Source organism: Peromyscus maniculatus, chromosome 3 (assembly GCF_049852395.1).
Source record: "Peromyscus maniculatus bairdii isolate BWxNUB_F1_BW_parent chromosome 3, HU_Pman_BW_mat_3.1, whole genome shotgun sequence".
NCBI classification, from domain to species: domain Eukaryota; kingdom Metazoa; phylum Chordata; class Mammalia; order Rodentia; family Cricetidae; genus Peromyscus; species Peromyscus maniculatus.
The window spans coordinates 111,126,281-111,141,732 of NC_134854.1; the positions used below are offsets into that span (position 1 = coordinate 111,126,281).

The 15,452-nt window shown below is 52.6% G+C and overlaps 1 protein-coding gene across 2 annotated transcripts in view; it reads left to right on the top strand.

Annotated features, from left to right (window-relative positions):
- The window catches only part of Mgll (monoglyceride lipase), a 105,801-nt gene that overhangs the window by 33,131 nt on the left and 57,218 nt on the right, over nucleotides 1–15,452 (top strand). For both annotated transcript variants that reach the window (XM_042274496.2, XM_042274498.2), the window contains exon 3: nucleotides 6,005–6,111. In XM_042274496.2, coding sequence (XP_042130430.1) covers nucleotides 6,005–6,111 — 107 coding nt within the window. The remainder of the gene's footprint in view (nucleotides 1–6,004; nucleotides 6,112–15,452) is intronic.

Here is a 15,452-nt window from a genome sequence, read left to right on the forward strand (position 1 = left end):
CAGGGAGGAGCCCAGCCCTCCTGATCCCCAAAGGAGGGGACAGGAGTTAAATTTGGATTTCAACAGAGCCCAGAAGGGGTCCAGCTCACTCTCCCAGGCCCACTGGGGACCAGCAGATGCATCTTTTACATGTTTTACAGCCATAAGATTTGGCAGCTGCAATGTAAGAGGCGAATGATGAAGCAGGCAGTTAAGAGAGTGGGGTGCTAGGGACATACAAGAAGGAAGAGCACACACCGCCCCTCCTCAGGGGAAGCCCTTGGGGGCACTGTGGATGGTATTCAGGGGTGTCTGCGCTTCCCCAGTCTGAGTGGCTCTCGGGTAGGAATGGGTGCTGCTGCGTCCCTCTGCCTCCACATTCCCTCTGCTGTGCCTCTGTCCTGATGAATGAGCCGAGCATCTCTTCCATCCTACTGTGTCTCCCCTTGATGTCCTGGAGCACATGGATGGGCAGGATGGAGCCCAGTCTCCCCGCCCAGTGCTAGGAGGGCAGCAGGCCTTGCTCCGCAGATAGTTGGAGCAAGTGAAGCAGGGCCCACAAGCCCAAAGTCCTGTGGGGAACAGAAGGGAGAGTCCCGGTCCTCTGGTCCTCTTAGCCCTGGGCTCTGTGTCCCCAGGTGGCTGTGCTTGCAGCCTGTTGCCTGCCTGTCTTCCCAGGGGTCTTGCTCATCCTCGGGGAGCAGGTGGCTGGTGCGGGAAGATAAGAATGTAACAGGTCTGTGGTCACAGGTGGTTTTTACCATCCAGGGTAGCCGAGGCAGAGGAGACACTTCAAAGACCGAGGGCACTCAGAGCCTTTGGGCACATTTCTGGGCCTGTCTTAATTAGGGCTACTACTGCTGTGAGAAAACACCATGATCAAGAGCAACTTGGGGAGGAAAGGGTTTATAAAGACAGATGTACATCCTGCATCACACAGTCCCTTGTAGGGAAGCCAGGGCGAGAACTCAGATTGGGTAGGGACCTGGAGAGAGGCGCTGAAGCAGAAACGGAGGGGAAGCACTGCTTAGTGGCTTGCTCGTCATGCCTGGCTCAGCCTGCTTTCTTATGAGCCTAAGACCACCAGCCTGAGGTGCCTCCACCCACAATGCTCTGGGACCTTCCACACCACATCACTGAGAAAATGCCCTACAGGTTTGCCTGCATCCTGCTCTTATGGAGGCAGTTTCTCAGTTGAGGCTCTCTCCCCTCCGATGACCATAGCTTGTATCAAGTTGACCAAAACAACAACAACAAACCAACAACAAAAATCTAGCCAGCACAGGGCCCTTATCTCCTTCCATCTCAAAAATTGTGGGATTCCCACTTCACAGGTGTAGAAGTCAAGGTCTATGGAGGTCTAGGAATGTGCTGTGGAGAGCCCTGAACTTGAACGTAGGCTTTCATACTGCATATGGGCTGCACATCTACGTCTCATTTACTGGCAGTGCCATCTGAGGTGTGTGCTGGTGGGCTCATCTCTGCTTCACAAGCAGACAAACAGACTCAGCAAGACTAGACCCCCTGAACCGTTAGGAATGGACGAGTTCATTTTGCTTGGGAGGGAGAGCCATGCCACCCAGTGAGGGCTCACTCATTCTGAAAAGCTTTGAGCCTCTGCCTCCTTTATCTCAGGTTCCAAATGGTTTCCAGGGTGGCCCCTCCTCTCAGGGCTGGGTGCCAGGCAGGCCATCTGCTTCTGGGGCCGGCTGCCCCTCCCACAGCCACTGCCTTCCCCCTGAACGCCTGGCTCCCGTCTGGCTGCAGCCATAGGGAAGTTCCAGGGAAAAGATCTGTGCAGTCTCTTCTGCAACCTGAATTTTGTTGCTGTGGGTCCTGCCTTGTCTGCACAAACAGCTCTGCTGATGCTCAGCTCTGGTCCTTTGTTGGGGATATGGGATGCCAGGGGAGGAGGGGCAGCACTGGACCGCTTCCCTTGGCACCTGTTCAGGGCTTGGCTGCATCAGCTCCCTGACGAGCATCCTCCTGGCTCCTGGCTCCTGGCTCCATGATGCACAGTAGCCCTGAGAGTTTAGCACAGAAGTCATATCAGGTCACCACCCTGCTTGGTACCATTTCTCTTCTCAGCTCCCCCATGTTGCCCACCTGGAGACCCTCTTTTCTCCACCACCGCCCCCGCCGCCACTGAGCAATGCCTGGCTGCTGCTGGGCCTTCTTCTTGTGCCTGGATTTGGTGCACCTGTCCCCATAATTGGGGAGCTCTCATCAGGCCTGGACTTTGCTCCTCAGATACTCTGTCCTAGGCCTTTCTTCAAAGGCCAATCCATCAAGACCAAGTAGGACTCCCCTGCCTGCTCCCTCTTTGTGTGTATATATGTATGTCCCCTCTTGCTGAGCATCTTTCCTGCTAGACTAAGAAGCTGTGTGCAGGCTGGGGCAACATTATGCTTTTATCTCAAAGTCCCCAGGGTCCAGCTCTAACAAGCTCCCAGCCATACTTCTGAGCCATGTTAGGTACCATGGTGATGTCTGTCTTCTGTCTTGTGAGCAAGAGCCCCTTCCATTCTCTATCCATGCTGAGGGTCACAGAGGTCTTTCCCGGCATCATGAGTGGTTACCAAAACCCACTGACTTTTCCTGGGGAGATGTGAACAATCATCTAAGTAGGGTATCCACAAGAGGCAGACTCCAGCTTGGAGAACCAGTGAATTTATGGGAGTTACAAGAACTTGTGTGAGAAGTTAAAGGTGTATAGGGGACCTTAAAACAACTGCATCACCCCGAGTCCCATCCTACTGTGAATGATGACCTCATGGGAGCTGCGTCATGGCGTCCCCCCTTCAGGTAACCTTCCACCTCTGTACTCTGGCACTTGCCGAGACCACGTGTAGCTGGGGCAGCATTATATGCAGCCGTGTGGACATGGCAGGAAGGACATAGGCTCTTGGGTGAGGGTCTGAAGGAAATGGTCAGAGGCCTGACCTTGTGAGGGCATCTTTCAGGTAATGAGTGCTCCTCTGATTTCAGCACCACCCCCGTCTTGTGGGCCCAGAGGGCACTGCTCCGCAGCGCTGGGCCGCTCTTACGCCGGCCTCCCAGCCTCCAGGATGATACTAACTGTATGTCTGAGCTTCTCAAGCTCTGTCACAGATTCCTCCAAGCAGAAGTTCAATTCCAGTGTTCTGTGAAACCCCGAAGGAGATGCTTCCGAGGGGTGACTGTGGATGTGCCTCTAGCAATCCTGGAGCTAGGGGCTGGCCCTTTATTTCAAATGATCATACAAAAAGAAGAACCATGGGCCGGGGCATACAACCGCCAGGCTTAGTGGGGGCATACAGAGGGAGTTCTAGGGGCACCCACAGGTGTGTATGTAGAGGGGCAGTGCCCCGAGAAAGCCAGATGGCAGGGGGCCACGGGTACAGTCGATGGCTAACTTCGGGGCTTCTGGCAGGTCCTGCTTTGTCTTGCTTTCTAAACCTGAGACTGCCGTGACAGGGGAATCCAAGCCAGGCATGTTGGAGGAGTCCTCTTGCAAGGTGCCAGGTCCCGGCTTTGCTACCTCAGGCTTTGGCATCTTAGATGGGGAGACCACAGTAGAAAGACAGGCAGGACCTCCGTGCCCAGAGGTGACTGAGGAGACAAAAGAAAGCAAGTGACAGACAGTGGTGACACGTGCTGGCGGGGACCTCTCATTCAGAGACCTCAGGACGGAGGAAGCCGAGAGGCAGGAGTCTCGGCAAGCCAGCGCAGACCTGCTTGGGAGAGGGAACGTCGGGTTATCTTCCAAACTGAGTGTCCGGGGACATCCATTCATAGCTGGACACCAGCCATGGGGAGTGTTCTCATACCAAGGAGATGGTCAGACATGAGCCCTCCCCAGCTAAGCATCTGGTAGCATGCCCCGATTGGCATGTCTGGGAACAGGAAGGAAGCTGATGAACGGCTCCTGAGCAGTAAAGGAGAGGAGGACGGTGATGGTGTTTCCGAGGCTTTGTTTTGTCTCGGAGAAGATCTCTAAAGAGCTTTCAGCAAAGCAGCCTGACTTAATTTCACTTAGCCAGACAGACAGACCCAGTGAACATAGAACATATGTGCGTGCATGTGTGCATGGTATGTGTGTGTATGCTAACTTGTCAAAATGGGGTCCGTGCCAGATCTGAAACCTGGAGCTACCAATAGCCCACTTCCTGTAACAGAGTAAGGCTGAGCATGCCCACTGGGACTGTGGAGGAGCTGGTAGATGCAGAGAAGTCACTGTGGGCAGCTGTGCAGGCAGTTCCTTCTCAAGAGGTGACAGCTGTAAGCTCCTGAAGGCTTCGTGCCGTCGTGGACAGATGAGAAGCCATGGCTCAACTAGCATGCACCCTGGGAATGCTGTGCATGCACCCTGGGAATGCTGTGCATGCACCCCGGGAATGCTGTGCCTTGGAAGTAGCTGTTGAGTGTCCACAGTGGCTGCATTTTTTACCTCTGTGGAGCCTCACAGAGCCTCTGAGCAACATTGTGACCGTTGACCAGAGCAGGTGTTTCTCAGCCTTGGCTGTGCATGAGCCATAAGGAGCCTCTCCACCTCCAGACCAGTCAAACCCAGGATCTCCGGAGGGGGGCCCACATGCCAGTGGTTTCAGATGCTCCCCCCCCCCCCCCCCCCCCCCCCGTGATCCTCAGACAGGGCTGAGGCCAGGAATGGCTGGAGTGACGGGAAGTTGTGCAGAACAAGTGTCACATACTGACCAAGGAGTAGATACGATCACGGGCATGGAAATAGTGCCTGCACTGTTCTCTTGGACCCCAAATGACCCCTCTGGAGTCCGTCCTCTGCTGCGGCCCCTGGTAAGGAGCTGACAGTCTTGCAAAACCCAGCTTGACCACTTTTCTGTTAGTAACCATGGGCTGAGTCACCATAGAAGCCCATAGTCCCAAGGATGGGCACCCCTGAGCCATCCCTTGGGAAGTGAAATCCCTATGAAGATGGAGGATGTTGGGGTTCCAGGCACACTGCCCAGCAGCTGAGGGAAATGTGGAAGACACTTGTCTGCTTACCCCAGGGATGTCAAGCAGGCAGGTGTCGCCGCCCGTTGATGTCCAAGTGAACCCAGCAGCTTGCATATCCATGGAGCACAGCAGGTCGGGGAAGCAGGTCCCCTGTGTCTTTAGGAAGAGGCGGGAAACACATACACCAAAGGTGGTTCTCCCAAGGATTAAAATATGAAGCAGAGTGAAACAGACCCACATTGGTAGCAGCCTGCATGGCTTGGCTGGGAGGGATTGTGGAAAGAACACAGCTTTTGAGTGGGTTGGTCGCTCCCCCAGCCTGGGTGTAGGGCCTGGCCCAGGGTGCAAGGCTGGGTAGCTCTGAGGTCCATGCCTCAGAGCTGAGCTCTGCTGGCAGGGAAGCCAGGAGGCAAACTCATGGCCAATGCTGCCACACCCTGTAGTGGATGTGGGGACTGGGCTGGGCAGGAGGGGCTGGGTGGGTTTTGTATCGAGTCCTGTGGCAGTACGCTGGAGACCTGAAAGCCAGGAGACATATTCTGACTGGGATCTTACTAACCTACTGTGAAGCTTGGACAGGTAGTTTCTCTGGATTCTGCTGTCCTCGGTAGAGGAGACAACACAGACGATAACAACAGAGGACTGCAGCCCTCTCACACTCGTAATCAAAGGGACCGGCCAGCAGGAAGGCCGGGTAAAATGGCGCCTGTGGCTGTTCCCCTGTCATCATTATGGGCAGGAACTCCTCACCTGAAGGGGACCTAGAAACAAGTGGTCCTGGGTGCTAGCTCTCTGCCTGACCCTGCCATGGGTCAGCAGCTCCCATGAACCTCTCAGGCACTGGCTTTCCTGGCGGGACATTTGCTGAGCGCCCACCCAGAGAGAGGGCCAGGCTGTGGGCTCCCTCCCATCAACTCTGGAACTGCGTTTTAACACCAGCCCTGGCTTCCTGGGTGGCTCGGGGAGCTGGGAGTTGGGTTCTGACTCATTGCTGGCTGGGTGTGAGCTCCCCAGCTGCTCCAGCAGTCTTATCTGTGGCTTTCCTAACTGCTCCCTTCTTATCCTCCAGGGCCCTCATCTTTGTGTCCCACGGCGCTGGGGAGCACTGCGGCCGTTATGATGAGCTGGCTCAGATGTTGAAGGGGCTGGACATGCTGGTGTTTGCCCATGACCATGGTGAGTACCTCTGGTGTACCACAAAGGCTGGTAGAAAGGCCCCTGGCTGTTCTGTCCTGTCCACCCCACCCCCAACCCTGCTGCCGCCGCCATCGTCTTGTCTGAGTCTGTTCTCTGGGTTAAAATTTACATGTGGTTATATGAATGGGACAGTGTGTCTGGCCAGGAGTCACTATCAAATCAGAGTTTGCATGCAGGCTTGTTGAAAGCGTGGTTGAGAAACCAAAGCTGGGCCTGTTTATCCAGGAGCCCGCCTGGGCCAAGGAGTCCTAGGGTACGACTATAAAGTGCCTCCTCTCAAGGTGGACACTGGTTCTCTCCCACAGGACTTCAGGTGGATGCAGTAAGTCAGATTAAGTCAAATCTTAATCTCATGTGAACCAGCAGAGGGTTATAAAGTGCCTCAAGATGGGCACATAGGAAAAGTCTTGAATATGTCTGCACATGCGTGTGTATACATACATACATGCATATGCACAGCTGCACATACACAGCACTGTTACAGATGTGTATACACACACACGTTTGCACAGCTGCACATACACAGCACTGTTACAGATGTGTATACACACACATACACATATGCACAGCTGCACATACACAGCACTGTTACAGATGTGTATACACACACATATGCACAGCTGCACATACACAGCACTGTTACAGATGTGTATACACACACACACACATTTGCACAGCTGCACATACACAGCACCGTTACAGATTAGGAGGAACAGTTTTGGCCCATGGCTTCAGAGGTTTTGGTCCCTCATGGTGGAATAGAGCAGAGCAGCTCACAGCAGCCAGGAGGAGAGAGAGCAAGTCTGCACAGAAGGCCTTCTTTTTCCTCCCCTTCTGTCCTGTCAGGTTCCCAGCCTAGGGGATGGCACCGCCCACATCCCAGTGGGGTCTCCCCACGTAGTTCATCCTCTCCTGAAGTGCCCTCAGACACACCCAGAGTTGTACTGTGATCATCTCTTAGACGTTTTTCAAGCCAGGCAAGTTGACAGTGAGGATCAGTGACCACAAATGGGTGTACACATGTAAACACATCAGCACAATGCACACTTACCACCCATGTGTATGTGGGAGTGTTGATGTGCAAGCACACATATATGGATACACACATGCATGCATTCACATTCACATATGCACACATGTATGTACAGGTTATGGGCTTACACACATACAGGCATGCACAGATAGCTCCAGGCTAAATAAATGGTTTTTTTTCTCATGACAAAACCCGTACTGCCAACAGTGCTGGGCTCCTTGCCCAGGTCAGTATGCAACTTCCTGTACTGGGATTTGAACTAGAGTCAGCAAGCACTCTATGGCTGAGCTATACCCCCAACCCAGGATGCAGCCCTTGAGTTATTTTTGTGGTGTTCCTGTGGCTGGAAAGTCTCCAGATTTGGCCTCTGAAGCTGGGCTCCCAGGGACAGCGTGGTCATTTCCCCACAGTCCAGTGTGCTTCTCTGCCACTCTGCCCAGATCCAGAAATGCCACTTTGTCTCTCTGATACGAGAGTAGATAATGAAGTGATGCCGTTGGAAGGAGGGACAGGGGAGCTGTGGCAGTGGCTTGAGTCTCCTGGAGAGAGAGAGAGAGAGCTACAGCCACACACAGAGACGCTCACGTGAGATAGACAGGCTGCTAGGTGATTTTTGCCCACAAAGATCTGTGAATTTGATTTGCCAGGAGCCCCTCTTAAGCTAGATGTATGCACATGTCCCAGTAATTGAGATTATTAACTAAATTCTTCCCTATTATGGCTGCAATGTTCTCTGCTGCTCTGCAGTCAGCCCTGGTTATATTGGTGAGACTGTTGTTTGGGAGATAATATTCCAGGGTTATCCCCGAGGCCTTTGCTGTGGGGACTCTGTCATTATTAAGCCCAACACTCTGCTCACTAGAAAATCCCAAGACAGGAAGGCTTTGTCCTGCTGCATCCGTCTCCATTAAAATCACTTGTGGTTGTCGTTATGTGCTGGGGGACATTGTGAGAGAATTGTTGCACTGAGCACCCTGAATCTCAGGCATCTGTCTCAGAGCTCGGCAGCAGCCTGCTTATCAGATAAACTAGGCCAGATGAAGTCAATGGGAGGCTTTGTTTATATTGCCTGACTGAGGTGCTTAGAAAAACCATTTTTGAAGGATTCTTTTTTTCAGAGTCCAGGGAGAAAAGAAGCAGCCCACTTTTTGATGTTGCCAGCAAAAAATAAATAAATAAATCTGAAGTTGAGGCAGAGCTCTGTGATGTTCTAAATGGAGGGTGGGAGTGGCTGTGTTCACCTGTTCCAAGTTCCCAGAATGACACACTGGAAATACTGCTGCATGTGCCAAAAAAAAAAAAAAAATGAACCCAACTGAGCATGTGTGTGTGTATGCACACATGTGCTTTCTCTCCAGACACAGGGGCATAGCCTCGCACACAGTGGGTCCAATTCCCCTCTGGATGGCGGTCCAGGTCATCTGACTTGAACCTTATCCGGCCATTCCCATCCTTCACTCTTTTCACCTTCCATGTGGGCCATGATACTGTCAGACTGCTGAGATAACCTAGAGGAAGGACCAGCAGGGGGTGGGGGTGGGTTGGCAAGGGGGGGACCTCTCCTCTAGGACTCTTAAAGTTGCAGGGCAGACCAGCTGCTGTGCTGCATCCCCAAATGGGCATGTCCCCAAGGCTCTGAACAGAGACAGCACAGCTGGGGGTAGGAGGTTCTTATCCTGGACCTGCTGCCTTCAGCTGGGTCATCTCAGGCCTGCAGAGGCCAGGGGGAGATAAAGTGAAGGCATAGACAGGAGACGTTCGATGGAGCAGCTGGACAGAGAACCCACAGCAGCTTCAGCACTGCCCTCCACGGTGCTAGTTATAGAAGTGCTGGTGTCTCTAAATGATGCCATAGTTCTCTCTGCTCAGCCACTTGCTGGCTTCTCATTAGGTGCATCCCCCCGCGGCTGAGCTGTGGCTATCTATCGGTCCGTTTTTCTCAGCTTGCCTGCAGACAGAAATTTAGCTTTGCTTTTTCTATTTTAGCCTTTGGAGTTTTCCCAAATGGCCTTGTGGGTTTGGACAGATTACCAGAAGGAAAACCATGATGCTGTCCATCACTGAGTGCTGCCTGCCAGCCTTGCTCTAGGCACTTTCCCGGTGTTATCTCAAACTCCTCCTGAAGACTGAGGTTACCGTCTCCATCTCATATGTGGAGGAACTAAAGTAGGGTACCCAGGATGCTATTCCCTTTGCACTGGAACCATATATGGGTCCATTGTGAAAGACAGAAACCCCACCACAGCCTAAAGAAGAGAAGTCTGGTTTTTCCTGTGCCACAGAGTCAGGCAGGGCAAGAACGGCAAGGTGTTGTAAACACCCCAGACCTTGTCCAGAGGTTTGACCCACAGGTGTTACTTGTCTGTAGTATTCACCCCTATGGGCCCTGTTTCAGCCACATGTTCTCCCACAAGGAGTACTGAGCAGGAGGCCAGAAAAGGGAAGGGGCTAAGCTCAGGCCTACCTCAGAGAGCTGAAGCAGGCCCCAGCTGGATCCCACTGGCCAGACCCTGCTTCCATGGTGATAGCTAGCTGCAAGGGAGGCAAGAAAACGAAAATTGTCAACTGCTGATCCAAGCAAGGCAGGGAGCCTGAGAAAGAAAGAGGGAGAGAATGGTCATGGCTGGCGGTTCTCTGGGCCACAGCCACACTTGCATTTCTACTGTGGATGCATTCAGGATGTTCTACTAAGTCACAAGACCATCTTTTCATGTTATCCATCCACATACTTTTCTGTAAGATCGGAGGGGACAGCTATTACAAACATCAACAGTAATATGGGTTCAAAGCTCCTAACTGTACATTTGCTCTGGATAGGGTGTGGTGCCAAGAGGGGTACACTGGCACAGTGACTTATAGCCTGGGCTGCCCCTCAATCCAGCAGCCCTTCTCCAAAAGCATGTGGTACTTGTCATGCTGGGAGTAATGGGTTCCCTCAGTTGAGGCAAGCACGGACTATTTCATCATCCTGTTCATTAGTCCCTCTCTCAACCACAGAATCTCCCCAATCATCTACACATAGCCCGGGCGCTGGAAGCATCACTGGTGTTTGTTGAATGGCCAGAGGAATTTGTAATTCACATTAAATGAGAAAGAAATGTTTTAGATCAGAGTTGTGGGGCTTCCACATTGAGTATCTGTGGGAGCGGGACTGATCACTGTCAGGACCCATAACTGTGGAGTTGGTCTGGTGGCTAGGGGCCAGGGGAGCTTGTAAATGATGTGAGTGTGTGTCCTGAACAGGGGAACCACAGAACCTGATATTTGGATGCCAAGGCAATGACCAGTGTCTCTGAGGTACACAGGTATCCCCAGATCCTGCAGGGCTGGGCAGGGTAGCAGGTCATACCACATGAGTAGGATCTTACTGGAAAAGGAAGGTGTCCTAGTTGGGGTTACTATTGCTGTGATGAAACACTATGACCAAAAGCAAGTTAGGGAGGAAAGAACTTAATTGGCTTATACTTCTACACCCCAGTCCATCACTGAAGGAAGTCAGGACTGAAACTCAAGCAGGGTAGAACCTGGAAGCAGGAGCTGATGCAGAAGCCATAGAGGAGTACTGCTTACTGGATTGCTCCTCATGGCTTGCTCAGCCTGTTTTGTTATAGAACTCAGGACCACCAGCCCAGGGGTGTCTGCACCCATAATGGGTGAGCCCTCCCCCATCAATCATTAATTAAGAAAATGCCCTACAGACCTGCCTACAGCCCAATCTTATGGAGGCATTTTCTTAATTGAGGTTCCCTCCTCTCAGATGACTCCATAGACTGTGTCAAGTTGACATAAAATTAGCCAGCACAGAAGGATACTGACCACAGGGAACCCTGCTTCTGCCTTGGCTACCTCTGAAAACCCTGGGGAGCCTGGATGGAGAGTGATGTCTGCCTCCCTCATCCTCAGACCCTCCTGTCTTTGATCTTCGGCACAGCCCAGATGTCTTAGTTACTCTAGGTGAGTCTATGGCTGTCCTGGTTGAGAGCCAGGGCAGGGGAGGCCACAGAGTCTCTCAGATCTGCACTATCATGCATCTCCTGATGTAGCCGGACCCCAGAGTCTAAGCAGAGAGGAGCAGGCAGAAGAGAAGAGCCCAGCCCTGGGCTGCTGAGCTCAGGCCTCTAAAGAATCCCTGTGGAGCAGTAAGCAGGGAGGACTGCTCATTGCTGGGAAGAGCCCTGAGCCTGGAAGCCAGGCTCCCTCCCGAGGAGAGAGGATCGGTGAGAGACACAGTGCAGGCAGGCAGAGGTAGGGGGATTCCAGCCACTTCTGCGCAGGTAGAGGCACCAGAAGGGAGTTTCCTGTGACTTTCTAAACATAGCGTAAGAAAGCCATTAGTGGGTGTGCAGGCAGTCACTGGGTCTGCAGCTGCTCCCATGACTCGCTAGAAACCCCTCGGCCCTCCACGCAGGCATCCCGGACATCTGGGGTAAGGAGGAGGGAGGTCCACCACCCGTGGCACCCTAGACCGTGGCCATCATGTCTCACTCCGAAAGCATTTCCCAGCAATGCTGTTAAAAATAAAGACATGTCGCCAGGGTGTCCTCAATGTCAGAGCACCTGCTCACCGTGTGGAGGCCCTGGGTTCCATCTCGCCCACCCCCCAAAAAAGGGGCGGGGGGAGAAGGGACAGAGAGGGGGAAAGAAAGGGAAGGAGGTGGCAAGGAGAAAAGAAGGAAGGAACGGAGGGAAAAAGGAAGAAGGAGGGAAACTTAAGGGAGTTTGCTGGGCCCAGCTTTCTATTTACAAAATATAAAGAAAGCATCCTCGGCAAATTAACAGTGAATTAATTATCTGCAAATATTTGAGGGAAAGTGCTAAAGGAAGATTAAAAAAAACAAAAAACCACCGAGCCCTCAGCTGCGGTGTGAGAAAAGAGGAAGTTTTGAGGGAATGACCGTGGGTGTTGGTGATGACTCAGGGGTGGGCCCCGCGTGGATATAAACAGTACTGAGAAAATTCAGGGGCAAGCCCGAAGGTGACCTGTGGTGGTTCCCACGCAGGGGTCGGCGCTGATTCGGGCCTCTCTGAGATGTGCTCTGTTAATCAAGGAGGTGGCCGCCAGCTGCAAGTCATACATGTCTGTCAGAAATGCTTGAGAATGTGTTGACACCGTTTCGCGCCTTAGTAAATACAAGAGTGAGAATAACAGAGGACGTGGCTTGCTGATGCTGTGGAGGCCCGGCCAACTTGGGGTGACAGGGAACAGGATGAGGTGCAGGGAACCTGATCCTGCCGTCCTCAGAGCATCAGGAGCCGCCAGCCCCCTGGCGACTTCGCCTTCCTGCCCCGCTCTTTCTTGTCCATCTGCATGATTCAATTGCACATATCCAGACCCTCAGTTGTGTGTAAATCTCTGATGTGAATTTGTGTGAAAATGCGGTTATTTGCCTCTTCCCTGGTAGAGATGAAATCCTCACCAGCCAGAGTTGGCTTATCCATAAGACCGGGAAAAACCGAGAAAAATCGCCAGTGCTGAGTCTGTGAGGAAACAGAGTGAGGCCAGCTCTGCAACTCAGGGGACACCAGCACCCCCATATTTTCAAATTCAGCCAGCCTGTCGTGATCTGGGCACATGCATGCCAATGGGCATAGGCTGCCATGACGCCAGTGCTGCTGGCCCGGGACCCACCATGGGAACCATTGAGCTCATGAACTTGTACAAGGACACCTTGTGTGTCTATGAGACTCAGCACATGTCCGAAGAAGAAGAAGCCGGCTGAGGAGCCGCAGGGAAGAGTTTGGGGCTGGATTTCAAAGGATGTCTCATGGAGGAGGTGGGTTAGGTGGGTTCAGGTGGGGATCCCAGGCTTTCATTCTGTGGTAACTTACTACTTGTCCGACGGCATGCCCAGCACCAGCTGGTGAACAGAGGCAAGTTAGCAGAACGTGCTAACCCTCAGTTTCCCCATCAGAGAATGGAACGTTGAAATGTCGTCTTGAATTAGAGTGTTGATAAAGTTGTCACATAAATGGGAGGGGCGCTCTTGTTTTGGTTTCTCCATATATAGTACCATCTGGCCTTGAATTCATAATCCTCCTGCCTCAGCCTCCTGAGGTGGCAGGCTCTATCTCCATTCTTAGAGCCGGTGGAATTGTTAACAGAGATTCTGGTACAGTGTTTGCTATTGTTAGGTTCCAGGGTGTCCTTAAAGGCCCATGTGTTGAAGGCTTGGTCCTCAGCTTGGGGCAGGTGGGGATTTTTAAGGGCGGAGAATAGTGGGAGGTCATGGGTGGGGATAAGGGTTGCCTCTCTTTAGCTGTCCAGCCAGGAGGTGAATAGCTTTGCCCCATCACACACTGCCACTATGACGTGCTACCTCCCATAGGACAAAAAACAAAGCCACATAACCAGAGACTGACTGAACCCTCCATAACCAGGCACCCAAGTAAGCCCCTCCTCTTTGTAAGTTGGTAAGCTGGGGCCTTTGGCCACAGGGACACAGTATTCCAGCATTGGCGGTTATTGGTACCCTCAGGGCCCCTGGTTCAGCTACTTGGCAACTGACGAATCTTAAACATTGAATTGTAATGTATGTGATTTTTCTGAGTCACAGCCTTGCTATGTAGTCCAGGCTGGCCAGAACTCAGCATCTCCCTGCCTTGCCCTGCCCAGCACAGGGATTTAAGGCACTCGCCACCACATCTAGCATCGGATGCTCTTTCTTAACAGCTGAGACTTGCCTGAGCTGGCATGGCTCCGAAGTTCTTAAGTTACAGATTGCTGGTGTTGCTCTGTTTCTACAGCTACACTGAGTGGCTGCAGACTTTCTTTGGGGAACCGCTTTCTGTCTTAGAAAACAGAGGCCCTGAGGACTCGGAAGGTCTCAAATCTCTTTAGTCGGTTCATGTGCCCACTCAGGAAACCCATGCAGTGCCTTCCATGAGGGGCAGTGAGGACTAGGCCGGAGCCCTCCAGGACCGTGCAGTCTGCGATCCCATTCCCATGTGTTTCTGAGATATGGAATTGTATGGCTGCTCTCTGGTGTGTGAACTGCTGGCAGCCCCTGCAACCTTGACCTTGCTGCCTGCTGCCTGGGTGACCTCAGGATGACTTTCAGAGCCTCCCTGCTTTATCTCCTAAGATGGGACATTAGTGCATACACAGTGGCACTCGGTACGCAGAGCTTCACAGAGGGCCGCATGACCATGATGGTGGTAAAGAAAGAAGCCCTGGAGGCAGAGAGCCCCCAGCCCAACAAATAAAGCAGGCAAGGCTTTGTCTCAGAAAGAAAGGGGCTCCTTCCAAAAATCTCACCACAAAGACTGCCATGCTCTGGGAGGGGACGGTGCACACTCGTAATCCTAGCACCCTAAAGGCTGAGGTAAGTGGAGCTCTGTGAGTTCAAGGCCAGCTGCTCTACATAGCAAGTTCCAGGCAATCTGAGCTACATAGTAAGACTTTGTCTAAAAATTAACAACAAAACTACCGTACATTGTTACTGTGGCCCAGCTGACTTCCAGAACCTTCCCTGGGGACCTCACAGAGCCACTGCTCCATCTTGTCTGTCAGGATGACCAAGAGCCCAAGATGGGCAGCTGGGGAGATCCAGAAAGGAGACTGTTGGGAGAGGGCTGATCTGGCAGGTGGGTTCCAAAGCCCAGAGGCTGGTCGGGTCTCCACAGGAAGCCTTGTGTAGGGTCTGCAGTGAGTGGATACACTGTGGGGTAGAGCTGGAGGTGGAAGTGTCCCCAGTGGCAGGGTGTGAGACCCCAAAGCATCAGTGTGACAGAAGGGACAGACAGACAGACTTCAGGAGGGAAGTTAGTGGCAGAGCTTGAGTTGGGCTTTGGCCATGCTGGGGAATTACAGAAGTCTTCTCAGAGCCTGATGATGGTGACCTCCCAGGCCTCCGTTTCCCTACCTGGGCCTCTGAAGTACTTGTGTGTACCCGTGAGGACTAAGGGGCTGATTAACAGCCAGCGGAAGGCTTGTCCTCTGCCCTTCTCTCTTTATCACACTTTAGACACTGCCTTTACCCAGAGGAACTGTTTTTCCTACTTGCAGGCTTCTCAGAGTGACAGTTTCTGTTGGTTCTAAATGGAAACCTTTCTTGTGTGTTTTGAAAGTGAAGCAGGAAAGCTACTGAAGCCTCCTGCTGCTTCTGACCCAGAAGGTGATGTGGCCCACCAGGAGGGCACCATTCATGCGGGCTTTCACCGCCCTGTCATCCCTGTGTCACCAGCTCTACCCTTTGTCACAGTGGTGGTTGGCCTAGACCTCACTAGGTAGACCTTCCTGACCTCAGATTCACAGCTTCGTGCCTCACTCTCCCGGGTCCTAGGATTA